This window comes from Tyto alba, unplaced genomic scaffold, assembly GCF_018691265.1.
Source record: "Tyto alba isolate M040663 unplaced genomic scaffold, T.alba_DEE_v4.0 Super-Scaffold_8, whole genome shotgun sequence".
Lineage (NCBI taxonomy): Eukaryota > Metazoa > Chordata > Aves > Strigiformes > Tytonidae > Tyto > Tyto alba.
In genome coordinates this window covers 15666330-15692297 of record NW_024881329.1, presented here as the reverse complement: position 1 = coordinate 15692297, position 25968 = coordinate 15666330, and the positions used below count along the sequence as shown (strand labels likewise).

The 25968-nt window shown below is 42.8% G+C and overlaps 1 protein-coding gene across 5 annotated transcripts in view; it reads left to right on the top strand.

Moving 5' to 3' along the window:
- Positions 1–21897: 21897 nt before the first annotated feature.
- The window catches only part of ANO5 (anoctamin 5), a 61772-nt gene continuing 57701 nt past the window's right edge, over positions 21898–25968 (top strand). For all 5 annotated transcript variants that reach the window (XM_042785193.1, XM_042785192.1, XM_042785190.1 and 2 more), the window contains exon 1: positions 21898–22064. In XM_042785193.1, the coding sequence (XP_042641127.1) occupies positions 22029–22064 (36 nt within the window). In that variant the 5' untranslated portion in view covers positions 21898–22028. The remainder of the gene's footprint in view (positions 22065–25968) is intronic.

Below are 25968 nucleotides of genomic sequence, written 5' to 3'. Positions count from 1 at the left end.
ATTGCAAATGGCAACTATTTTTCTACTGATATTCAAATAAAGAGACTATGTACACTTTCTACAGAGTCTATTTTTACGTCTGATTCTGAAATGATTTCATCTTGGAGTTGGTTAAGGGTAAATTTTTTCCATCTTGCAATTCAAGTAAGATAGCCTTGGGCAGCTTGTAGGAGACTTCTCAGAGAGCATCTAAACCAAACCAGAAAATACAAATGCTTATTATGAAAATTTGTATATTTAGAATGGGGGCAAATATTTTAAATAGATATTTCCACGGGCATTGCCAGAAAAGGAATAAGGTGGCAATACATGTGCTTGCACCTCTTTCTAGCTGGGAAAAAGAAAGGCAATTTTAGTTTCTTTCTACAGACCCATTCTAGGTAGTCTGCCAAAATCTTGGTGCAGAAGCCCCACTCCCCTTCTGCCAGGTAAGGGGGCTGCAAGGGAAGCGGTGCACCCAAACCCATATTTCCTTCCCTTGCCATGCTGTGTGAGAAATGGTCCAACTTGCTGCTTCCTCAGCCCCAACATGGAGCCGCCCGTTGGAGACTTGCCTTTCAATTTTGCTTTTTGCTCGCATCCAGAAATATCTTCAGTGCCTTAATTTCTCAGGAGAATTTTCCATCAGCTAAATATGTAAAAAAAAGTTCCCCAGACATTTTCTAACATTCAGCAATCTGCTGAGTTTTGGAGCAGATTATTACATATTTGAGCACAGATTTCCTTTGGTTTTGTACAGTACTTTGCATAATAGAGGCCCAATTATATCAACGGTCCTTTGCATAAAGTCTGTAACTTGAAGGAGTCATTTCAGAGACTTGTGCGTTTCCAGCTGTGCCAAGTCACTAACAACCTATTACTCTGAAAATAAAATTAAAAAATCCTCTAACGCACAACATTTAAGGATCTAGCAGATCACTAAGGATCTACTTGAGACAATAATATAAATATATTGACTCACCAAAACCAATCTGGTTCTATGAATTCAAATTTTTTTTACAGACTGTATCAGATAACTTCTCTAAAAGAACTACAGTCATCTAACCTGTTGATCATAACCTTTTCCCATTTCATATAACACATACATTGTGAAAAACCAGTATCGGTATTCATACCTCAATTTGGAAGATAGAAACTTAGGACACAATGTTTGCAAACGCAATAGGATCACTCAAAGCAATAAGATACTCAGGCATAAAAATACATAGTAAGGGATCTTAAACTTGTAAATAAATGTTATCGAAGAATTCTCCTGAGAGCAAGTGTGGAAAAAAATGGTTCCCTACAGTATATTTCAAATCAATGAGCTACTGTAGTATTGGAATTTAGGGATGCTTGTGACCTTTCTGACATTAAGTGGTTGCCATGCTTGCTTTGTCTGATCAGAGCCTGTAATCTTTGCTGTTGCTGTATTTCAAGCTGCTGATGAAACAGCCTGAGGAAGACTGGAAATACCCCTTGGAAACGCGCAGCAGGATTTCTAAAAAATGAACCAACACCACTTTGAGAAAACTGCTGCAGAACAAAAATCAAGAGAAAACTATGCACGTTACACGTGTAAAGACATTTTGACATCTAGGAAATTCTTGGTTAGGATTAAAATGGAGGGAAAAAAAATGTCTAAAAAAAATCAAGTATGGACAAGAGTCCATGCCCAGTTGTAACATTCCCCCAACTAAAAGTAAATATTTGTTCTTTATTGTTTTACCCCCTTCACATGTATCCAGATTCTACTATAGCAGAAGGACAACTAACCCCAGTTTTTTTGCTGTGGTCTACATAGGAGATATAGGGGTCACTTCAAATTATTTCCATTGAAGAAAATTGGTGAAAGTACACAGCAACATTTTTCTGTTTCAAATGAAGGCCTGGAGTTTGGGGGAACAGAAATTGATGATGATCTCAAACTAATGATTTCATGGTAAGGAGACAAATAGGAAGTCTTCTGTAACATCATGCTACCAGAAAATCAGAACATGCTTTCTCACCAGGTTTTTCTGATATTTTATTATTGGTGACATTTCTGTGAGTACCCTGTGTGGAGCACTGCACTACAAAGACTGTCATGAAAAGCAATCCCAACCAATGTTGATTTCATTTAAAGGTAACAGCATAAGAAAAAATTGAGCAGAAATCTAACACTCTCCTTTGTTATGTGCAGAACTTTCTTGCCAAGAACAGTGGTCTAGAAAATTTTTTTCCCTCTTTCTGCTTTTGATACACCTGTAAAAGATGCCTGCCAGCACGCAGCAATCAGTACTACTTTGTAAAACAGAGGATAAATCAAACCTGCCTGTGATAGCACATAGCTGGAACCAATGATGTAGGGACTTTCCTTCAGTGCTGCCTTCCTACAGATGGTCATAAAGTATTTGAAAAGGAAGCTTTAATATGTTTTAGTTATTTTTATATTTACTTACATAGAAGAAGTTTGAAGTTTCAAGCCTTTTGTCTCCCATAATGAAAAACTTCATTGAAACAGGAAAAGAACCTGTATATCCTGAATACTGTACATCATGAGTAGATACATTACAACTTAGCACCTTGGCGTAGTGTGGTACAAAGGCAATACATTGTCAATGCCACCTACAGACAAACTGAATTACAAAGGACAGGAGCTGCAACACTTGTCTGTGGTCACTGCCCAGGGACATCACCCACTTGTCACGCAGGGACCTGTGAGCTCTCTGCAGCAGAGACCACCTTGCCCGTCTGTGTGAGTTTATCGTGCGACAGCGAGCAGAAGGCAGTCTCGCTTCCCGACTGAGGCTCTGGGATCTGCCGGTGCCCATGTAAGTAAACAAGCCCACCAAACAGCACTGCATGCAGCTCTGACATTTTTCACAGCCTCTTCCAGAAGCAGAACCCGCTCTGTGTATGACAGTCAGCGTTCGCTCTTTCTAACCGCGTCCCTTCTAGGTCTGAGCAACGCGGCAATACGAGAGGGTTTCTACCGTTATTAGAATTATTCACTGTCCTTGAGCCACCTCAGGCCTTTAAATTATTGTCAACCAAAAGGGAGCGTTTAGTTTTACCCTGCAAAGCCCGAGCCTTACGCGCACTCTATTTACAAGTAAACTTAAAAGTGCCCCAAAACTCGACCCGCTTAAGCGCCGCGGAGCGCCCGAACCCGGAGGGCAGCGGCGCTGCGCACCGCGGGGTGACGGCGCCCCCTGCCGGCTCCGCGCCGCCCCAGCCGCGCAGCCTGCGCGCAGCGGGGGGAAAAACCAAACCAAACCAAAAACCCACCAAAATCCTCCGAGTCCCTCCTGCTGAGGTTTAGCGGCCGTCAAAGCAGTTTTAAGTTTATCCATGTGTATTTTGAAATACATGTATTTTCAATCTGTGTGCGCGTGTGCTCTGCAATTTCCGACGCGTCACTCACCGGAACGGCTTTGCCTGGCACCAGGGGCGTGACAGCAGATGACCACAATTAACCATGACGGAAAACCTTTGTGAGGGAGGGCGACCTTCACCTCACACGGGTGGTCGGGGCTTGCACCCAGACTTGGCCCCTGCCCGCCTTTGCCTCCATGAGCTTCATGTGGGTGAAGAGCGGATTTTGAGTAACTCCTTCTTTCTCTGCACGGCCGCGCCCCATGGGGATCCTGCATGACCTGGAGGGCCAGGCAGCCGGCCCCACTGCCCCAGCCAGGAGCAGGGCAGGCGGGGGGCACCGGGGCAGCCCCAGGCACCGCTGTGGGGCTGGGGCTGGGGCTGGGCCACGGCCAGGCCGAGACACCAGCCGGGCTCACGGCAGTGGGGCCTATGGCTGAGCGGGGCAGGGCTGGTGGGGCCCTCAGGACCCTGGTAAGTGGGTCTTGTGTCTTCTGGGTCCTCCTGCTTCAACATTCCTCCCAACGCTCAGGTTTTTCTGCAGTTATAAAAGGAAAGGAAAGGAAGTGCACTGATCTGGAGATGGCAGGGGGGCCGGGCTCCCAGGCAACATGGAGGGCATCGCGCTGAGCGCAGGGCTGGTTCTGGCTCTTGGCTGTTAAAACTGACAGATAAAGACTATGAGGTCTCCTTGCCCGCCTAGTATGCAAATTAAATACTTTCCTATACCACCCACAAAGAGCTTAAACAAACCCTAAAGTGGATTAAGTATCTAAGAAAAGGAAAATTTCCTAAATTTAGCAGGATGGAACAAATAAAATAGCTCTAAAAAATATGATTAAGAATCTCAAAGCAGCCACGCAGGTCCTTAACTGTACCATCTCTAGGCTGTTCTCATGCCCAACCAAAGCCCATAAATGAACATCTTGTAATCAAAAATTTTTAGCACTTGTTAACTCATGTCACAAATTTATATTGAAAACATGTATTTTAGTAGTCATGCTTAAAGCTGCCATTTTGTTTCCACTGCAGATATATATATATATATTTTTTTTTTTTTTAATATGAAAAAAATAAAAGCATGGTTATATGGAGTAAGTATGCAATTGTGACTTTGGAAATAGCCTCTTAATTAGTTTCCTTAAGATGATATCAAGTACCTAAGAAATAACACAATAAAATAGAAATTTAAATCACCGGAGGTTTGAGTCCTGGCACTTATTATAATAAGAACAGAAGAAATTTCCCAAAATGTTTAATGTCAGTACTTGCAGTTCTCCTTTCACAACAGCAGGAGAAAAAAAAAAAAAATCATCTAATACCCAAAAATGACATCTGTGAAAAAAAATCTGTGCTAAAAAAGATGAAAAGAACATCTAGTACAATTTATTCACAGAAATGCCCTTAATAGACTAAATTTACACCATGAAACCCCTTTTCTACCCAGTTTGTATAATAAAGAAAGTTATGTTATTGATAGTTGTGTTAAATCAGCTTTGTGCGGTATAATAAATCAGACTCATGCCATGCTTAGCAGATGGACACTTTTCTGCTACGTGTTAAGGACTGTATCAGTTAGCCATCTGAGAAAGTCTTATCAGCACATTCATCCCTGTCTAACTTTCATTTAATGGCATCACTAAAATCAGTAGCTGAGATTTAAAAGGTTGAGAAAGCAACCAGGTCACCAGAACACTTTTGTTATACAGCCCATCTCAGGTAGCCCTGGACACAGATTTCAAACTGGTGCTGCAGGCAGAGAGCAACAGAATGAATTCAGGTAAATCTTCCCAGAACAGCATTTGAAATTTCACTCAAGGAGGCACATAGTAGAGTCAACCAAATTAACATTTTCACCATTATTGACACTACAAGATTTATTACTCCCTGTTCAATTTAGAAAGATTCCCTGGGGAAATTTTTAAGGGGTGCCTGCTTTATTAGTTGTTATTGAGTTGGACCATTTGACAGCTTGTAGGGAATGTCTGAATAACAAAATCCTTGCTAGAAAGAGATCAAGAGACCCCTGGTGACTGATACGGATGACATTGATTTAATTTTAGCATGATGCATTTAGTTTCCATTGTTACAAGAATATAGTAGATTAATTTATAGAATGAATAGTAACTATATGAACTGTATACACAAAGGAGTCTGACTAGGGCTGTGATAGAATCTGGAGCCCTACAGTGCACGCAGCTCTTGCTCCCCAGTAAACATTAATTTCAGCAAGATTACCACACAGAGCTGGATTACTGTGGGGAGGAAGCACTAGAGCTCAACCCTACAACTTCTACACTTGATAGTCACAGAATCACACTGCTAATGTATTAGAGTGGCTGCGAGGTGGGGTGAAAAGGAAGGATGGGAGAGGAAGATTTCTATCACCATAAAGCTCATTAATAACTTTCTTCCAGCACAAATATAAAGAACCCATGAAACATTCTTGTATTTAGCAGGATGTTGAAATAATAGAAGTTCTCAAGCAAATACAAACACAGGGTATATCAGATTTAAATCTAAAATGGTCATGCAATTTGAGAGGTATTCTTGGTATTAAAATACAAAACACAAGGCTAGCTAACAAGTAACAAAACACAAAGTTGAGAGCTGATAAGACAGGAACTATTATTTCCTGAGGGATTATGAGAAAAACAGAGACAGTCTAGGAAAGTGGAGACAGGAAAGACCATAAGTTTAATGAATTCACCCAGACACTAGAGCATTTATAGAACTATGCACAAAGACATCAGCTTCCTCTGATACGCTGATAAGAAGAACTTTTAGAAAAACAGGAGTGCATCAAGTTTACATGATTACATCACCAGCATCTTTTGCTAATTGCTATAACCCGTAAGTCCCTCACTTTTAGATTTAATCAGTACTCGAAAGTTGTATTGCTGTTGTCAAAATGGCTTTCATTTTCCAAAGGAAGGGTTAGTGAATATTCCTGTTACACCATGAAACAATAGGTAGTGGAGGGGCATAACGTGCTCAGAGATGGTTGAAATCAACTTATCTGAAGCTTAAACTAAAAGCTGAAGATTTTTTAAAGGAACTTAAAATACATCCTTAAATAAATGCCTCAAAAATCTGAGATGTTTCAATTTCAGATGAAGTCTCTGCTGGATGGGCAGCAGCTATACATATTCTAGACTGAGAATGCATTAAGTTACCTTTCTGCCATGGTTCCAAAAATTCCCTGGCCTCATGTATTTATTTTCCAACTCCTAGTCTCCCAACAAATGTATAGTTGCGGTGACCTGGTTGATCATCCCTACAATCCCAATTTGTAACTACTGAGAGCCTGAAAAATTACCATATGAAGGAAGCAAAGGGTTTTTGTTCAGGCTGTGAGCATTTGGGGACATATCAGATCTGAATTAGCTAATCCTAGAGTTCATCTGAGGCTTAATGTGAATTGATCATTAACCCCACATCTGTGCTACATACTGGGTTTTGGTAAAAAAAAAAAAAAAAAAAAGTGTGCCAGGCAAATATTCAGATTATACAAACCAAAGGAAGCCTGGAATCTGTTTCTCCAAGCACACCAGGGTTACTCATCAGGGATAGCAATTGTCCCACTGTTTTTCTACACATCTACCCCTTTTCTGTGTTCAGCTACAGTAATTATACTTAACCCTCTCTGTGTTACATACGCTAATATAATTTTCTGTACCATGTTTGTCATCCATAATTCACTCTTGCCTTTCTAACATAAAGCTTTATGCCTGTGGGGCTGGAACACACAGTTGGTTTTCCAGTTTGCCAGATGAATGCCTAGACAGGTCGATTACAGTCAGTTCCCTTAACAGTGACTCTGTTGTCAACAAAGCTGTTGAACACAACAGTTTTAATAGCAAGAGATTCCAGGGGGTAGGAGATATTCAAAAGCAACAGCTCTAACTCACCATTTCTGGTGATCTGGCATTTCTCCATTGCCAGGTTAATATCCTTGTCATTGACCTGCAGAATTAGTTTGTGCTCATTTTCTCTTGTTTTGGCCAGAATTAGATAAATCCTTTTTACAGAACAAAAACGAGTCTCAGAAATAGTAATTGTCCTGGGTTGAGTGAGTGGTGGAGTTTTTTGGTGGCAGGGGAGGGGGCTATAGGGGCGGCCCCCTGTGAGAAGCTTCTCGAAGCTCCCCCAGCTCCAAGTCAGCTCCACTTCTGTTTGGGAAATTGAGCCAATCAGCTGCACCTCTGTGATAACGTATTTAAGAAGGGACGTGGTGATGTGCAGTGGGACTTGGGAGGAGGAGTTGCTGCAGCTGCATGAACACCAAGGTCAGTGGAGGAACGGAGGAAGAAAGGAGGGGGGAGGTGTGCCGGAGCAGAGACCCCCCTGTATCCTGTGGTGAGACGGCAGGGCGGCCCCCCCCCGCCACCCATGAAGATCTACGGTGGAGCAGACACTGATTTATGGCCTCTGGCTTCCGCCATGTTGATCAAGGTTCTGTGCCCAAAGAAGGCCGGGGTCTTTTGGGAAAAGGTAGCCCCGCTGCTGTAATTCAGCGCTGGGAGGATTGCAGCATGCGGGGGAGTCCCACGGCGGAGCAGCTCGGGAAGGGCTGCAGCCGTGGGAGGGAATCCAGTCGGAGAAAGTTAGTGACCCGTGATGGAGCGGTGTGGGGTACGCTGCAGCCTGTGGGAGGGACTCATGTTGGAGAAAAATTGTGGAGGACTGTCTCCTGTGAGAGGGGGATCATGATGGAGCAGGGGGAACAAGTTCTGGACACTCCCCTCACCGAAGATAAGGAAAGAGGCAGCGCTGACTGCACCCCCCATTCCCTGCCCCTGCGCCACTGGGGGAGGAGGTAGAGATATTGGGAGCAGAGCTGAGCCTGGGAAGAAGGGAGGGAAGCGGGGAAGGTGTTCTCAAGATGTGGCAATGCTTCTCACTGTCCTACTCTGTTATGTGTTGCTAGTGTCTGTAATAAATGTATGTTCTTTTTTTCTTCCCCTAACAAGTATGCCTTTTGCTTGTGATCATACAGGGGGATTTTTCCCCATCCCAGTCCTATCTTGAACCCCAAGCCTGGCTCTCTGTCCCTTCTCATTGCCGGAGGGGAAGGGAGAGAGAGCTGCTGCATTGTGGTTGGCTGCCAACCAGGCCTAAACCACGACAGTAACCTTCTTACTAAAAGCATCAACTTCATATGATTAACATTAGCTCTTGAAAATCAACATTGGACTCTCAGTTTGAATTATATGTCTGTTGTTCCAGGTCTAAGACCAAAAAAATCAGTGACTATGAATCTCAAAATGGTGGCTAAAACAGACAGAAAAATTATTGCCGGGTGTTCCTCAAACAAGAGCTTTGCATATCTTCCTAACTAGTCTGCTTACAAGAGGAGCAATTCAAGGGAACTCCATGAGGTACTGCAGTGCCATTCCATTCCTCACGCACTGCTGTACGCTGTGAAAGCCAGACACAAGGCACGAATACTTCCTGAAAAATGTTTAACAATGAAGGAAAGGGAGAAGACACTTCTTCATATTAAACCAAATCAAAATACTGTGATCAAGAACCTAGGCACAGATGACTAAAGCTAGCAAATTGGATGATCATATTATGGTGAGCTACAGCTATGGGTATCAGACAGCAAGAAGTAACCTGCAACCAGGGAGCAGCACGCAAGATCAGCCTCACTGAAAGAATGATTGATTGCAAACAAAGAAGAAAGAAATTATATGGGATAGCTTTTTCTGGGGACGGTATTCTTCTCTGTGCTCTTTAAACCCAAGACAAAGCTTCTGGAAATGTAAGATGCTAATTTAAAAGAAATAAAAATGATTTCTAGCTTGTCATATCAAACCTTTATATAAAAGCATTTCCATTTGTTGTGTAATGCCTGTAATGCCTAAAGATCTTCTCAATGATATTTGTTTTCTGGCTGATTCTCCTCACCTAAGGAAGAGGTACATTGCTATCTAAAAATTAATACTTCTGACAAGCTTTTCCCTTTTTCAGTGACATTATATCAGTAACGAAAAATCTTGAGCCCTTGACTTTAGTGCAAATTTTGTCTGAAAATGGACAAACTAAATATTTCAGGATTAGGTCTCCAGAATTACACCATAATTAAATTCAAATAGATAGATATTTATTCACTGTGAATTGTATCGTAACACTTCCAAAGGTCCATGCTGGGAGAAAAGGATGACAGTATCAACAACAGCCCACAGCAGTCTGATGCTGAAACATTTTATATATTCAAATGATAAATGTCAAATACTTGCAGACAAAGAGACAGGGATGCATTCAGAGGTGATATAAAGTACTTGCTGCTCCCCAAGGGTAACTGCTGGACACCGGGAGACTACTGTGACAGCACCTATCCCCTGAACCAGCAACCTCTGTTTCAGACAGCAGGAAATCTAGTTTTTCTAGGAAGGAAAAGGAAGAATATGTGGCAGTGCAGGAAAAGCAGGTCGTCAGCCATGGAATCAGCAGAAATCCTGTACTGTTGCCATATCCTCATTTGCTTCTGAAGGGAAAAGCATTGAAACTCCAAAAAGAGGAAAAGATATTCTGAGCTGGCTGGGAAGAGAATGATAAATGAACCTGAGCATAGGAGGGAAGGCTGATTGTGTGGGGGGGAACAGTAGAAGAGGGGATATCAGAATCAAATGGAAAGGGAAGGGATCTGAAGGTGGGTAAGAAGAGCTAGGTAGTGCCAGCAGGATGAGAAGAGAGAACAGAGGTGGAGAACGCAAAGGGTCTGGGAAATTCAGTTACATGTCAGAGGAATCCTTGGTAAAAAAAGTTTGGGAATCACTGACATAAAACACTGTACATGATATGGCAGTAAACCTACATGAATTATTATTCAGATTGCACATAATTTTCACTCTGTGTAAAAGTGTGAGACTGTAACAGGAAAAGAACAAAATAAGAGCTGTGAAGTGTGAAATAAAGCAGAGAGGGGAGAACTTGTTTTTCTCGGGTTATGTTTTCCATACAGATAGGAAAATGTTTTTCTGAAATATTAAGAAAAACAATTAAAAAAAAAAAATAGAAAGTCTCCATTAAAAAAGACTTCTGGATTAATGTCTTGTTCTATAGTTTGTTTTGCCTGTTGCTTTTTGTTCTCCCAACGACACTTTCAACATTTAAATATGTATTTTAGGTGTATATGCCTAATGATGCCTAGCTATTGAGTATACCTGTCACATATAAGAATCACCACCCTGCCAACTCTGGTGTCTAAGTCTCCCTCAGGCTCTGTTCTGGGAGATACTTCTATCTGCCTCTTGCCTTCAGAAAAGGCCTTACTTCTAGTCATGTCCACAACACAGCAGGCCAACTGGAAGGTGGTCTGGAAGTGAAGCTTCTAAAGGGCAAGGCTGACTAAACCACATCACAGCAGTGCCTTCTGAATTTTCAAGAATGAAAAGTTAGAAAAGAATTAGCAGGAAAATAGGTTAGGCTTTTATAACTCGGAGGCATTAAATTGTACGTGAGGTATTTCAGGTTTTAGGATAACCTAGGTAGGAACGAGGTAGGAGAGATCAAGGTACAAACTTAGGTAGGAAACTAAAACTAAGATAAGGTCAAGTTACTGTGGCAGGAGTTAAATACAACACTGTTATTGACCATAACAGTAAAGCAATTGTGAATCCCCTACCTCCTTGTGATTCCTGCTGGTTACTTTGCATTTTGAAACAGCAAACCAGGGTACCAGCCAAGCTGTTTGTTTGGATTTGTCTCAGATAAATCCAAGCCCTGCTGAACCAACTGATTTCACTGGGAAATTGATAGTAGCTTGAAACCTATCACTGGAAATTATTTGTTGCACAAAGCCAAGCTCACTTGGCCAAGTTCACAACAGGTGTAATAAAACTAAGGAAAATCTCTGGCACATTTTTCATACAACTCACCCAGGACCCTATTTCCTGACATACCCCTTATCTGCTAGCTTAGCAACTTCCTGAGATGTATAGTATAAAATCATGGAGCAATGTTCCTGTTGTTAATAATTTTGTCATTGAAACTAGAGTCAATTATCACTGGACTGTTTCAATCAAATATAATGATGAGTAGTGACAAGCAGAATTGTTCTGGAAGAGCAGTTGATGACAGTGCTTATCCCATCACTGTCTGAGCCTGTTTTTCAACTGAATTAAAATCAGTGGTGAAAGGGTCAGAGGAATCCACACAGGGAAAGTTTCAAATCTAGCTTCTCTCATAGTACACAGTCACAGTGACTGCACACGATGCACCACATAATCACAGTGGGAAACATAACAGTGTTTCAGAGTTTCTTGTGAAAGAAAAGCGATAGGATGAATCACGTAACTCCATGTCCCAGCTCCAAAAACAACATATGACACAAGAAAAAAAATAGTGAAAATTATGGGAGACATGTGAAATGGGTTTCTCAATACACAAAAGAAGGGCTCAAGAAGCAGTATGGGACCCAGACTGTATTACAGGAAAGGATTGTATAAAAATTGCTGGTCTTTGGAGGAAGAAGCTCTCTTATATGATTTAGTAAGATGTACCACAGTAAAAGAATACTAATAATCAATTCTCCACTGTCTGATAACACGACTAAAAAGATTAGTGTTAAGAAAGGTTGATTAAAGCAAGTGCTGCAACTGCTGTTGACCCTGACAACATATGCAATTGTGCTGAATTTGAAAATATGAGCCCAAATCTAGCCACAAAGCATGATCTCGAAAATTAATTCAGAACAAAGATTATCAGATATCTGGTTAAAAAGCATTTTAGCAGCAGAAGAAGAGATTATAAACATGAGTTCTGAGGCAAAAAGATAGAAAACCAATGATGGACTCTTAGACCATTAGCATTTCTTAAGGACTGTAGTATGGAGATACTGAACCATAAGCAGTCAAAAGTTTTATTTAAAAACAGCATGGATGCTCATGTGTGCAACGTGAAGAGAAATGCTCTGCCTGTTTCAGCTCTCATTTGAGCATGACAGGAAATATGGGGGGAGGATATCAATTTTACAAACAGAAATGGAGAGATGAAGCTTAATAGCTTCATTACTTTGTGAAAGTACAAAGGAAATGAAGAAAAAAGCTGCAGCAGGCCAAGGCAAAGTTAGCTGATACAGATGGTGCCTTACTGGCTAATGATTGATAAGAGCAGTGATTACCGACAGTTTTAAAAAATGTCATTCTATTTTAATTCTCAATATGTCAGACCCAGGAAAATTAAATCACATGAGAAGCCACACGCCTATTACTGAAACGCCAATTTTTATGAAACTTTTCCTCAACAATTTTAACGGACAGATTAACTAAAGCCTACTCCATTAACTTGAGTCAGACAAGTTTTAGGAGAATATCAAGCAAAAATGGACTAGGAACTGTTGTACTTACAGATATTGCACAAGGCTTTGCTTCTATTTCCAAAGATCACTGGGAAATCAAATAGTAAATGACCTTGCTACTCATAATATCATTCAAGACTTCTATCAAAACATGTAGATGTGCTTTGAACTGAAAAATGAAGTAGTCACTTGTCTTAATTAATGTAGGGATGGATCAGGAAAGCTGGTGTTACCCCTCCTGTGTAAAGCCACATTCACTCCTCTATTGCACCCGTTAGAACTGATGGGGCAGGGTATGATTCAGTCAGACCACCACACTTGCAAATCCTGATGCTGCAGCTTCTTCAGTAACCCATGGAAGGGCATGAAGGAAAACATTATGATCACTGAGTCCTTGTGCAATTGACTGGTTTTAAAAGCCAGGCCAAAAAGTGCTGTGTGTTTTATACTAGCCCATTTCCTCATTCATGCACCATTTAAAATTGTGAAGCACAGACTATGCCTCCGAGAAGCTGAGTACAGTCATGCTGGAAAACTGAGAAAATTGAGCACCAGATTTGATCCAAGAAAAGGAAAGGTTATTCTAGACTTAAAAGGTCTATCTTGAAAAAAAAAAAAAAAAAAAAAACCAACAGGAGTTCTTGAAAAATAGACCTACTAATATATTTGCAGTGCCAAAGTTTATGTACCAGATCACTCAATTATCCCTTTCTCTCCTTTACAATACAGAGGGCTCTCAACGAACGTCTGTGCGTTCATCTTTGTGTTTGATGATAAGAATAAGCCCAGTAATTTCAGGCATTTGACAGGTACACTAATACCAGCTATCTGAGCAGACTCACTTACCCAAAGATTTAACTTAAAGAGAATCACCCCAAATTATATACTGTATTCTCATAAATAGGAGAAGTAATGAATCCAACAATCGGGAAAAATCTTCACAATTAATATGGTAGGACTTGAGGATTTCAGAAATGATCCAGTTAGTAACTACTGGATAAGGAACTACCATGGTATCTTCTTGCCTCTTGTCACATTTGAACTGAAGTGTGAAACAGCAGAACTTTTAAAATGAGGGAAACAAGATATGACAAATGAGAGTCTTCCTGATAGATTATTCACTTGAATGGATATCCAAGAGGGCATAGTTAGAAGGCACAACTGGTTTGTCTTCTGATAAACAATACAATTCACAATTCATATGAAGAACTATATTATAGACAATAGCAACCATCTCAAGAAAAGAGATTTTACTTTCATTAGAGATGGCATAGCTCCTCTTACAAATTCAGTGATTTGATAGGAAAGAATTAACATTCTGAGAGGCAGCCACCAAAAAAGTGTTCAAATGGCAGATTTGCTCTACTGAAATTATAGAATTATATGCTGGCCTATTTATGTTACACTATGGCTTTCGTACCTGAAGCCAGAAGCAAACAGCAAAAAAAGAAATTGGCACTGGTGGGCCTCTTTGAAATCAGATGATACAAAGTAGCACCTTGCATTTTGACAGCTTTTTTGTATTCCCCTGAAATTTTAAAAATATTTCCCAGCCAATTAATGTTTTAATTTGATATTACATTTTTCTTACTTATTGCTTCTATTCTTTTCACTGTGTTCCGCACAGGCTCTGCTTTTTCCTGTTTAGAATGTGTACATAAATTATTAGATTATATTGATTTCATCCTACTATTCATACTTCTTATCTTACTTTTAAAGTACTGATTTTTAGCTACACCTTTTCTGCTTAAATTTGCCGCTTTACTTTTTGCCCGATCCTTCTGATGTTGTTTGGCGTGGCTGAGGGTGCCCGTGCGTTCCCTGGCTCCTGCTGCTCCTGGAAGCCCATCACGTTCGCAGAGCTCGCCCGGCTGATCTGTATGCCCAGGCTGAGCGGCGGCTGAGCTGGCCAGGCCGGCTGGGGCAGCCCTGACAACTGTGCAGGAGGGTTCCCCTGGGTGGGGAGATAAGTGCTACATTATTCAGACAAGAACTGGGATAGGGATGAACTAGGGCTAGAGACAGGGGAAAGGCTGGAAACCATACGGTCACTGTATCTCACACAGTTGCATGGAAAAACCGTGAAAATGAGAAGGAAACTGAAGGGCTGTTAGAACCAAGAGCCACCAGCTCACTTTTCGGTTTTATTAGAATTAAACCCAGGACTATATCAAGTAGTACTGGATGAAGGCTGGCGTCATTCACTATTTAATCTACCTCTTATGAGAAAGGCTCCCTTCCAGCATATATTAGTGTTACCACATCCATCGGGGTACAGGCCAGCACAGACATCCACATCTCTAGACGGCAGCACCTTGAATCGTGCAGCTGGGGTGTGAGATGGTATCAGCCACTGCACAGCCCCAGGAACCTGAGGAAACCTGTGAGTCCTTGGGTAGGTCTGGTTATTGCAGAAACACCTCAGTCACCTTCCTTTCCATCTATGACCATCGCACAGCCTTCCTAAGGGTGTGTCTACACCCTCATTTTGCTTGCTCCTATAAATGCTATTTTTTTTTTTTCTCCTTCTCTCTGGTATTTTCTGTCTCCGTAGAAAACTGCATACTGTTTTCTTTCCTGGCCCATCTATCTTCACTCATTTCTGCCTAGAAGTGCTATCTGCCACCCAGAACCTAGAGCACTCTGTAAGGTAAGAGGCCTTTGCAGCTTCTCTCTGCTTTTGCATGGAAGAAGGAGAATGGGACTGCTAGAAAAGGACAAAATAGGAAGCTGCATGAACTCGTGAATGATGGAAACCTTCAGCCAAGGCATTGGAGCTAACCTGCAGAGCCTACCCAAGGAGATGAAATGGAGAGATAATGTAGCTTGATCGTTTGATATCAGAGATGCCAACATGAGACGATGCTTCCTTTGTTTAAGTCGTTTTTAGGGGTGCTGTATATGTGCACTGCAATGAATGGAAGCCTTGAAAACTAAGTGTAGGTCTACCAAATATGCAGAATTTAGCAATATAACGGCAAATGTGAAACATTTTCTTAAAGCTTGCATTATAACTACTGTTATTTTTCATGAGAATGTTATAAACAGCAGAGAAGAACACGGTCATTCAATACTGCCCATAGGATTAGACAATCACCTGTATCATTAATTCTATTGTCACCAGCCTGCCAGCTAAATAATTTGTGCATGAATACCTTGCCTTATTAATATGCACATTGACAGGCTTACAATTTTATAGAACGTTTGACAAAGCTACTCATCTCTTGACATAATTTTTATACACTTTGTAATAAAATATGCAATCAGGGTCAGTTAAAAATGTGCATATATGAGAGATACAGAAGTCATTAAAAGCAGTGTACAAAAATTGTGGTTAACAAATTTATTGGTGATGTCACAGAATATGTGTATCTCACATGTAACTGCAGGTTTTTTTGTTCTCTTGCTCTTTTATAGTATCTTTTTCATCGTTCTACTTTACTGTCTAAGCTGATTAACTCACACTGAACTGAACTGAATTTGTTAATATTTTTGCTAGAGCTACTGAGTTCCCCACATCATTTCAGTGCTCTGGCTTTCACACAGCAGCCTTATCTACTCACTCTGTAATCCTCTGTGTTTAAAAAAATAATATAATTCGATTTTATTTCATCTATTTATCACTCTGGGCTAATCAAGAAATACAGGTAAAAACCAAAAGGAAGCACGAGGCGCCAGCAGCTGTAGTTTCACGGTTACCGGCAGAGGGCACTAAACCCTGAGAAACTAAATTGTCTCTAAAAGGACAAGAGAGAAATGGGTGATTCCACTAGAAGCACAAAAGAATTTACTATGATGCAACTTCTTATCTTAACATTGTCATTTAAGTGCCAGAACTGATTAAGTGTCCTCATCCCAACCCTACCGCATTCCATAAGATTTTATGTGAGTGTACCTATCAGTGCACAACCCATCAGAATTAAATACTGATCTTCACTCATGCTGTTAGGAGCAGTCTAGCAAAATCAATGGAACTATATCCACAGAGACATGATGAGAGTGAAGAACTGTGCGTCAGACACTGTTGATGAATAGATTTTGTACATATTCAAGTATCCTTAACAATGTCTCTACCAGCAGGAAAGAGATGAATTCTCTCTACTCCCCAAAACACATCAAAGTAATTTTTTCTTGTCATCTTCTTTTGTGGTTTCTTTGGATTATTTTTTTAAGAAGGCTTTGATGGCAGCTGTAAACCAGGCAATCCAGTTATGGGAGTGTAGCTGCGAAATTACAGAACTAAAATATCTGTTTGTGATTGAAACAGGATACTGGCATCTGTTCAGATGCCCTTGCTCTCTAGCAGCGCTCAAAGCCGCTGTTGCTCACGCAGGGGGCACAGGGCCGGCGCCTCCGATTCAGGCTTTCCCCCTCCAGCAGCCAGCACCGCTGGGATGTGGCCGGGCTTAGCCAGGACCGCGCCCTGCAGTTTCCTTGCCCTGGGGAGAGTGCAAACCCGGTAGTTGAGTTCAGTTCTACTGTTGCAAACGTGTAGTCACTTCGGCCGAGAAGAGGGTAGATTATAGTCTGTAGAGTCATCTGTTTGTTTAGACATCATAGGTGTTATTCTTACATGCACCGCTTTCTGCAAGCGGCTGACTAACTGTAAAGTGATGGAGTAGGACAAAAATGCAGTGAGTAATGCTGAACTTCTGCATACTGTGTGAAGCTTTTTACTTCCTGAGAGAAGCATTTGCATTCTGCTGCCTTGCACCGCAACTGTTTATGGCACTCCCTTTTCGTTTCCTGACAGCTTCAGGGCTCTGTGGCAGCACGAACAAAGTATCAGCTGTCTCCATATACAAATTGAAAGGCTCATCCCATCAGCAAGTGTTGCTGTATGTCCTGAGCCTGGAGCAGTGTTTTAGCAGCTGGGTTTAGCCTTAGGAGCTGCGTATAGTGGGAGGGGAGAGACGGATGTCAAGCAGCCTCTGAGTGAAATGCAGAAAGAGTTTAGGGAGCCCAAATTGAATCTCCAGATAGCTACGATATCCCTTGGGCTTTCTCTTTGGCCAGTGGCTATTACATTCCACTCTTTACAGTGGCAACCTTCCCAGGAGAGCACACAGCACTCTCCCATCATCCCTGTCTCCTGCCCAACTCCTCGCTCCCTCCCCAGCCCTGGGGCAGCTTTAAGTCGGGAAGGGCTGAACCCCCTTTGCTCACAGTAACTGGCCTCTGATCTCCCACACTCCAGGCAGAAACTTTAACTGAAGTTACTGACTGGGATACAGAAACTGTGCTCCTTTTCTGGTGCATTTAATAGATTAAAAAAACAAAACAAAACAAAACAAAACCAAACAAACATAAATCCTGTGATAACTGAATGGCAGTTTTGGGTATCATGATACTGGACTGGGGCACCTGAGTTCCACTTTACCTTTCTAAGACTATTTGGTATCTGGTCCTACTGGTCTGTAAAAGATGAATTTATTTCCAAATGACACTATTACTGATATTCTAAAGGGCTAATTCAAAGCCAGGGAAATAAATAGGTTAGCTCATCAACTAGAAAGCATCAACTGTCTTTAGCAGGTTGACAAAAGCACACTCCTGAAGATGTGGGAGGCAGCAACATTGATTTCAGGGATGCAGCCTGCAGGTGCTGAAACCTCACGGCGAAGAGACTGTCCATGGGGTTGTTCAGCCATCAGGGGAGAGAGAGCTGGCTGAAGAGGGTGGGAAGGAGACACACTGCTTCCCATTTGCTCCTGCAGGTTTTTCAAACTCCTGTTTTGTTATTTCTAACTTATGCTCACAGTCTGATTTGAAAACCTACTAAAACTCCGTATATATAAAACTTTTCAACAAAAGGAGCATATGCAATACACGTATCTTCAATAGCAGAAAGTTGCTGCACCTTCTGAGACTGTGACATCGACATATGACATGCATAGCATAGGGAATCCTGAAAGCATATGATATTTGAACAACTTATAGGTAGGTCCTCAAGTGATAAATGCAAAAGCTGAATATATTAGATTCCCTCCCAGAAGACAGATAATATAGAATGAATTTTTTCAGAGTATCTAACCGATAGAAACAAAAGCTCCATTTTTCACATGATTTAGAACTCAGGGTCATATTTTCAAAGACGCTTTAGTACCAAAAGGTTTAGACAGTCCTCTAAAGTTGGGATCTCAGGCTGTAAATTGTGAGCTGTTTTGAATAGGCCTTGGGGTACGTACCCAAGACAATGATGGACCCAGAGGTATCTTTGAAATCTGATCCTCCAACCCCACCAATCTTCTGTGTTTAAATAATATTTTTTTAAAACATGAAGGACTGTAAATCAGGTCCATGCTTTTGAAAAAGCTTGTCAATGGAAAGCAAGACTTTGTAAGGGCTACAAACTATCTGCTCCCCTTTAGCACAAAAAAAAAAAAAAAAAAAGGATTACACTTTGCTGCTGAACATCTTAAGTGTAATCACTGCTAGTAATTCTTGGTGATATTTGCTACCCACACCCACCACCTTGTAGGTATTATTTTTTGTTTTATGTATACACTGTATTAGAAACAGTGTTTGAACTCTGGAACACCAAAAGCAGAAATACTGTGGCGTACCTGTTATTGTATTGATATTTCAGGAATAAAGTGGTCTTCCTGTTGTGTGTGGTTCCCCATTTCCTCCTTTGTTTTGGCAGTACCTGTTGCTTGCAGTAATGAAACTGAAAACACAGGAAAAAAAGATCAGTCAGTTTAAAAGGTTGACCCGAGTCATTGTATTGCCTTATGATCGATCACCAGAGAAAAGGCAAGGTGGGAGGGAAAAAGTTCTGTGCCTTTTGAAGGAAGCGTGGTCCTGGTTTGCTTAGGCATAATGTGAAACCACCGGGTCAGACAGTGGCTGCCTAAACTCTGAATATACAAGAAACCTCCAGGCTGGGTATAGCACGGAGCTGCTGTGCGCCTGCCATGGGCACGAGGCCTGCCACAGAGAGCTCCTGCTGGGAGAGCAGACTTGTGTCCCGTCCTTAACACAGGCCACCCTGTAATTCACACAAATTCAGTGCCTCAACAAACCATGAGCCTGTCCAACTACAGAGATCTGCAAATCCATCTTTGGCGTTCTGGATGTGGTACTTACACAGCGTTAGGTGTGGTTGGCTTCGCCGCCGCACATGCTGGGTGGAGCTGGGAAGAGAGAGCGTGTAATTAGGAGGCAAAACGCAGCAATTCTTGCTGTTTCTGGCTCTTGTTGTATACCAGCTCTAATTGCACCTTCTGTGGGCATAAAAGCATTTATCGGAGATATATAATGGTGTGAGGAAATTAAAGGCTTAGAAAATACAGCTTTTAAACTGGCCCTGGTGACCTGGTGTCTCGTATGCAGTTACAAGCTGTTTAAAGCCATCCTTTGGTGCACTGTGCCCATCTTCTTTGTTCCCGCCATCCTGCATCATGACATTAAAAAACAAACTAAACATTTCAGACTTTGGAAAGTAACCAAACACATTTTTAGGTCCTGCTGCTGACTAAAAATACACTTCCTGAACCAGTAATGCTGCATAGTACAAATAAAGGCCTAATATGTATGTAGACCTTAACATGAGCCCAGCACCTTAACTAGATCACTTTATTTGATTAACTCTATGATTAAGAAATCCTGTCATGAAACCGCTGTTGCGCTACAGTTGCACAAGTAACAAAACTCCCTATCAGTTTGGTGCGTAACATGGTTACTTAGACAGTGAAAGCTGAATATACAAAAAGTTATTCTGAAAGAAGGAAGGCCTGAGGTGATATTAATGAACAAAAAATATGTGAAATACATGTACTGAACAAACTGTCTGTTGGAAACTACCTCAGATTACTGGGGGAAGCATGAGGAGATGGAGCTATCTGAGACACGGAATTGGCACCAGCTCTGGGAGAAGGGCCAGCAGCCGCCTCTAGAGCCACCCGTCCTCCCTGGGACCATTGGGCTCTGGTCCTGGGAGATGCCCTCTGCTTCGGAGATCTGGAGGGAGCCTAAACTAGATCTGGCCAGACTGGGGGGCAAATTCTGTCTCCATCCAACACCTGGAATGGAAGACTCCTGTTTCTTCTGGTACCTTTTCATGTCACATTTCCCCTTCCTCATGCTTTATTCCTAATTCTATCTCTTTTGCCAGACTGCTACTTAAAAAGAAGACAGGATCGTTAGCCAAAGCAATAATTTTGTTAGCTCTGAATCTGTAATTAGGACAGTGAACAACATTATCCTTTATTGCCTGATACCAGCACCAATTTGCCCTGCAGGCAGGAGAGCTTTGTGCTGTTCTTAACATCCCCATAGGATCAAAAGTAAGAGCAAATTTATCCTCAGTAAACAAAAATCACTGACTGTGCTGGTTTGGGCTGGGAGAAAGTTAAATTTCTTCATAGTACCTTACATGGGGCTACGCTGTGGGTTTGCGATGAAAACAGTGCTGATAACACAGGGATGCTTTAGTTATTGCTGAGCAGGGCTTACACAGAGCCAAAGCCTTCTCTGCTCCTCACCCCACCCCACCAGCGAGCAGGCTGGGGGGGCACAAGAAGCTGGGAGGGGACCCGGCTGGGCTGGCTGCCCCTGCCTGACCCAAGGGATATCCCTTGCCTTACTGCATCATGCTCAGGAATAAAACTGGTGGGGGTGGATGTTGGCAGGGGCTGCCATGGCTCAGGGACTGGCTGGGCATTGGTCAGTTGATGATGAGCAATTTTTTTCTGCATCACTTGGGGTTTTTTCTGTTTAATTTTCCTGCTTTTTTAAAAAAAAAAAAAAAAATCCTAAACTGTCTTTATATCAACCCAGGAGTTTTCTTTTACCCTTCTGAATCTCCCACCCATCCCACTGCGGGGTGGGAGCGAGCTGGGGATTGTGTGGGACTTAGTTGCCAGCCAGTGTTAAAGCACGACACAGACCCACACTGGGAATATCACCCCACTTTCTTTCCCGTCTTCTCTCACAAAAGACCAATTATTGAAGAAGATGCAATGGGGAAGGAAAAAAAAAAAAAAAAAGTGAAAGAAAAATAACCCCTGTACTATATCTAAATGGAAAAATAAAATTGCGTTATGTAGTGGGGAGAAAAAAAAAAAAAAACAAAAAACAAAAACCAAAAAGGTTAATGGCACGCTTAGCGAGGCAGAACGTTCCCCGCGGCCCCCGCCCGCCGGCTGCCCCCGGGCGGGCACCGCGCCCGGCCCGGCCCGGGTCGGCCCCCGTGCCCCCCTCCCTCCCCCGGTCCCCCCCCGGTCCCCCCCGGTCGGCGCTCCGCCTCTGCGGGCAGTGCGCATGTTTGGGGCGGCAGCCCAGCCCCTGACTCACCCCGGCAGCTCCCGGGAGGCATCCCGCGGCCGTGGGCGCGGAGGGGAGGGCTGGGCGGCCACCATGAACCGTTTGGGGAAGAAGGGGAATGAGACCCTTATCGAGATGGCGTTGTCCGCGGATGGTAGGAGACGGCGGGGGGGGGGGGGGGGGGGGGGGGGGAAGGCTTTGCTCTGCCTCGCCTCGGTGGGGCGGGGGTGGGGGGGTCGTGGGGTCGGGGCTTCCTGTCCCGTGGTGATTCGGAGCCCGTGGAAGTACCGCGAGTGGGTGGGAGGGAGCGGAGCGTCCCGGCAGCGGACGGGCTTGGGGGGCCCCGGTTCCCCTCCGGTGTCTGCAGGCAGGCGTGTGCGAGTGGGGGATTGATCCGGGGTGGTTCCTCCTGAGTCTGGGTTTAATCCTCCGGCTTCCCCTGGTAACAGCAAACACGTTTGCACGAGCCTGAGCATAGATTGATTGGGCCTTTATTAACTCTAAATTCACCTTGAAAAAGGAAAACAGGTCTCTACACCAGCAGTGCGTTCCCCCCGGCTTCGGGGGGTGGGAGCTGCCCCTCTCCTGCCCCCCCCACGCGTGCCCGGGCCCCTCGCCTTCAGGGACAGCCTCTGCCCCCCGTGCAGTGCCGCCGGGGGGGTTGTCTTGGGGCCTTGCTTTTTTTGCAAAAACCACGTTATAGTTTCCAATTCGTGTCAGTATGTAATGTAATTACTTAGAATAAATGTGGTAATAGCATGATTTCGTAAAATAACATGATGCAAATGCTGAGTTTGTATTTATCAGTACCTCACCTGGCAACGTGGATCAGCAGTCACTGAAAGACAGTATGTTGATGTTTTCAGAAGGAATCTGTATTTAAAAACAAAAGGAAAACACTGACCTGAAAAAAAATATGTTTTGGGGAGTTATGCTTTGCTGTCAGTCCTGGAAGTGAAGATCTTAAAGTGGGAAAGAACCACTCAGTTTGTGGGTTGGCTGCTTGGCTTGTATGTTTTCCCTCACAGTTTGACTACATTTTTATAAAAACATATAATACCATTTTGAACTGCTCAAGCACTGGTGTAAAATCATGATTTTCAGAATCTTTGATAGTCTTGCTTTAGATAAATATCAGGTAAGGAGTATGAAAATGGTCCCGAAGCAGCTCTTTGTGAGCGGGGTCTGGCTGGGGCACGGCAGGAGTGTGTGGCCGGTGCCCGGCGGCTGTGGGTCCTGGCCGCGAACGCCCGCGGGAGCTGGCGGGGATACGGCCTCTGGGCCAGCAGAGCATCACCCCCCTCGATGGGGATACGGCCTCTGGGCCAGCAGAGCATCACCCCCCTCGATGGGGATACGGCCTCTGGGCCAGCAGAGCATCACCCCCCTCGATGAGGATACGGCCTCTGGGCCAGCAGAGCATCACCCCTCTCGATGGGGATACGGCCTCTGGGCCAGCAGAGCATCTCCAGTCTGGTGGGGAGGCCTGAGTCACTGCCCACTGTGGAAAGGGCTGAGGGCTGAGCTGCTCCAACCAGCACTCGTTCTTCTGAAGTAGCTCGAGACTAAAAAATAGTTACAAACTAAGCAACAACCATTTAAGGGGGGATGATGTTGGGAGCCAGGTTTCTAAACTTAATTCTGCAGACTTCACTCTTTCTGCAAGCATCTTGTGGGTTTCTTATAGGCATAAACATCGAATATAAGGAGATTTGAGGGTTTTCAGTGAACAAGGATGATTAGTAGGATTTACCATAGAGTAGAACGTAACTGTCAATACAGAATCCTGCACTGGTTCATTTTCTTTTAATCAAACACTTTTCTAAAATTGAAACAATCTGAATATGGGGTAAAGTGAGTAGACTTTTAAAAGTTTATGTTATTTTGTTGTCCAAAAATCTCTCAAGGTTTTTAAAAAAAAAACTTCCTTAAATTAGGCTTTACAAAAGATAACAGTATGCATGTATTGCCCCTGGGACTTGTAGATCTAAACATCTGCTTTGTGCTTTTAAGGAAAAGATAGCCTCTTAAGGAGGCTCCAAGCTCTAGATGTCTCATACACAAGCAGAGGCTCTGGGTGAGTCAGTAGGAACAAGGCAGAAATAAAAACATCTGCTACTCATTTACCTTAAAGCCATGTTCATATTTGGATAGTACATGTATATTTAATTCTGGTTTACTACTGCATTTCATTCAACTTGAATGCTGAAGAACAGGTTATGGGGATGAAAAGCTACTTACCAGCAGCAGAAAGTTTAGCTTGCAGAGTCTGTGTTTAGAGACCATGCACCAAAACTTCTACCTTGAAGGAAGCTTTCTGGTTTCCTGTTGAATTACACCCACATGAGGTAATAACTTCCATTTTCATATCCGTGATTTTGCTTTCTGTTGGAAGATGTGTGGCATTTACCTCAAATATTAAAACTAAAAAAAATGAACTTGCAGACTCGGAATGTAAATATCAGAGGAAGACCACAGTATGTTGTGAGGAATATTTCTTTGTGTCTACAGTATCAGAATTTTTTTTTCCAGCATGAGATGGTAATGATACAGTCGCTCTGTTGTGGGATATATCCCCAAGACTGTGTGGATCTTCTGGAAACTTGTAATTGGCTCCATGCCACATTTTGAAATATGCTGCCTTTATGTGCATGGTTCATTTTTCAAAACTTCCAGGAGTCTGGTTTGAACTCAACATGCTTTAAGACTGATCTAATTTAAAACACTTACTTAGGTTGGTTCTCATCTTGCTCATGTTCCCTCTGAAAAAGGCAGGAAAACATCCAGAAAAGCCAGTGGTGTGACTCGCAAACTGTGCTTGTGCCAGTCTCTCAGCTTCTCAGAATGCCTCAGCATTCAGGACCAAACACTGCTGTCCTTTAATAGAATGATACTTCACTTATTTAATCAGAATTATTATGATTCAAACTAGTAACATAAAGTACAGGCCTCTCTTGAAAATGACATCTGTCTCTAATGACTGGAGAAATGTATGTAGTAATTTCTGATCTATTTGTGGAAATGTGGAATGGGATATCATGTTCCTTCGGGGCTAGAGCAGAGTGTTTGTTAATGTGAAAGCTGTTTGAAAGATTATTCCTAGGTAATGAAATAAAAGCTCTGAGAAATTTAGACATAGTTCAGAGGAGAGAAAATACTCCCTTAGACCAACCAACATGTAATTCCTGAGTCGAGTGGAATTTCTTTACTGGCTGTGATGTGTCACTGTGGGCACACAATGTAAATACAGGTCGGTTATCGGAAGGTAAACCTCCTTTTAAAGGAAAACTCCAGTCTGTGGTAGGAAAGCCTGGTTTTGGGAACTGATACCAACAATTTGCATGGTATTCCCATATCTTTTGTATATGTGCTGTGGTGCTTTTAATGAGAAAATAAACATCACACTCATTCCACCACAGTTGCTAAATACGGATTTTTATCAGTTTAAAAAAAAAAAATTGCCCTTGGATTGGTGTCTGAGATATGTAACACTTTTCTTTTAAATGAGGACCCTGTATATGAGGTGGAAGTTACTCTGCAGCCGGGTGAGTGGCAAAGCAGGGCAGCTCCAGAGGAGGGATTAATCTCTCGCATGCCTTTGAAAGCCAGTAGCAATTATGCGGGATGTTTAGGCCACACTTTGGAGAGCTGGGCAATACGGCTGAATTCCCCCAGGTGAAAAACTGAGTGAAGGTCCTGCGTACCCCCGGTGAATGCTGTTTCTCCTCAATTGTATAAAGGGTCTGCAGCTTCACCATTTTGCTCAGAAAATGAAAGAAAATGTTCTGCAGCTATTTCTCCCTTGCCCGAGTTCCTGGACTTGGTTCCAGCTGGGTCAGAGGGTCTGGCAAATGCCAGATAAAGGCTGAGGAAGCATCTGAGCCCCGGCTCTGGTGTGGGGCAGAGCTGTGGCCTTTAGCACTCCCCTTGTAGGCAGTTTGCAGCTAAGGTACTGTCTGGTCTGGTGTCCCATTCTGGGGTGTTGATTGGGCTAATGGGAAGGTAGATTTTCCAGTGCACAGTGTACTTTTTTTTTTTTTTTTTTAATTTGGCTTTGG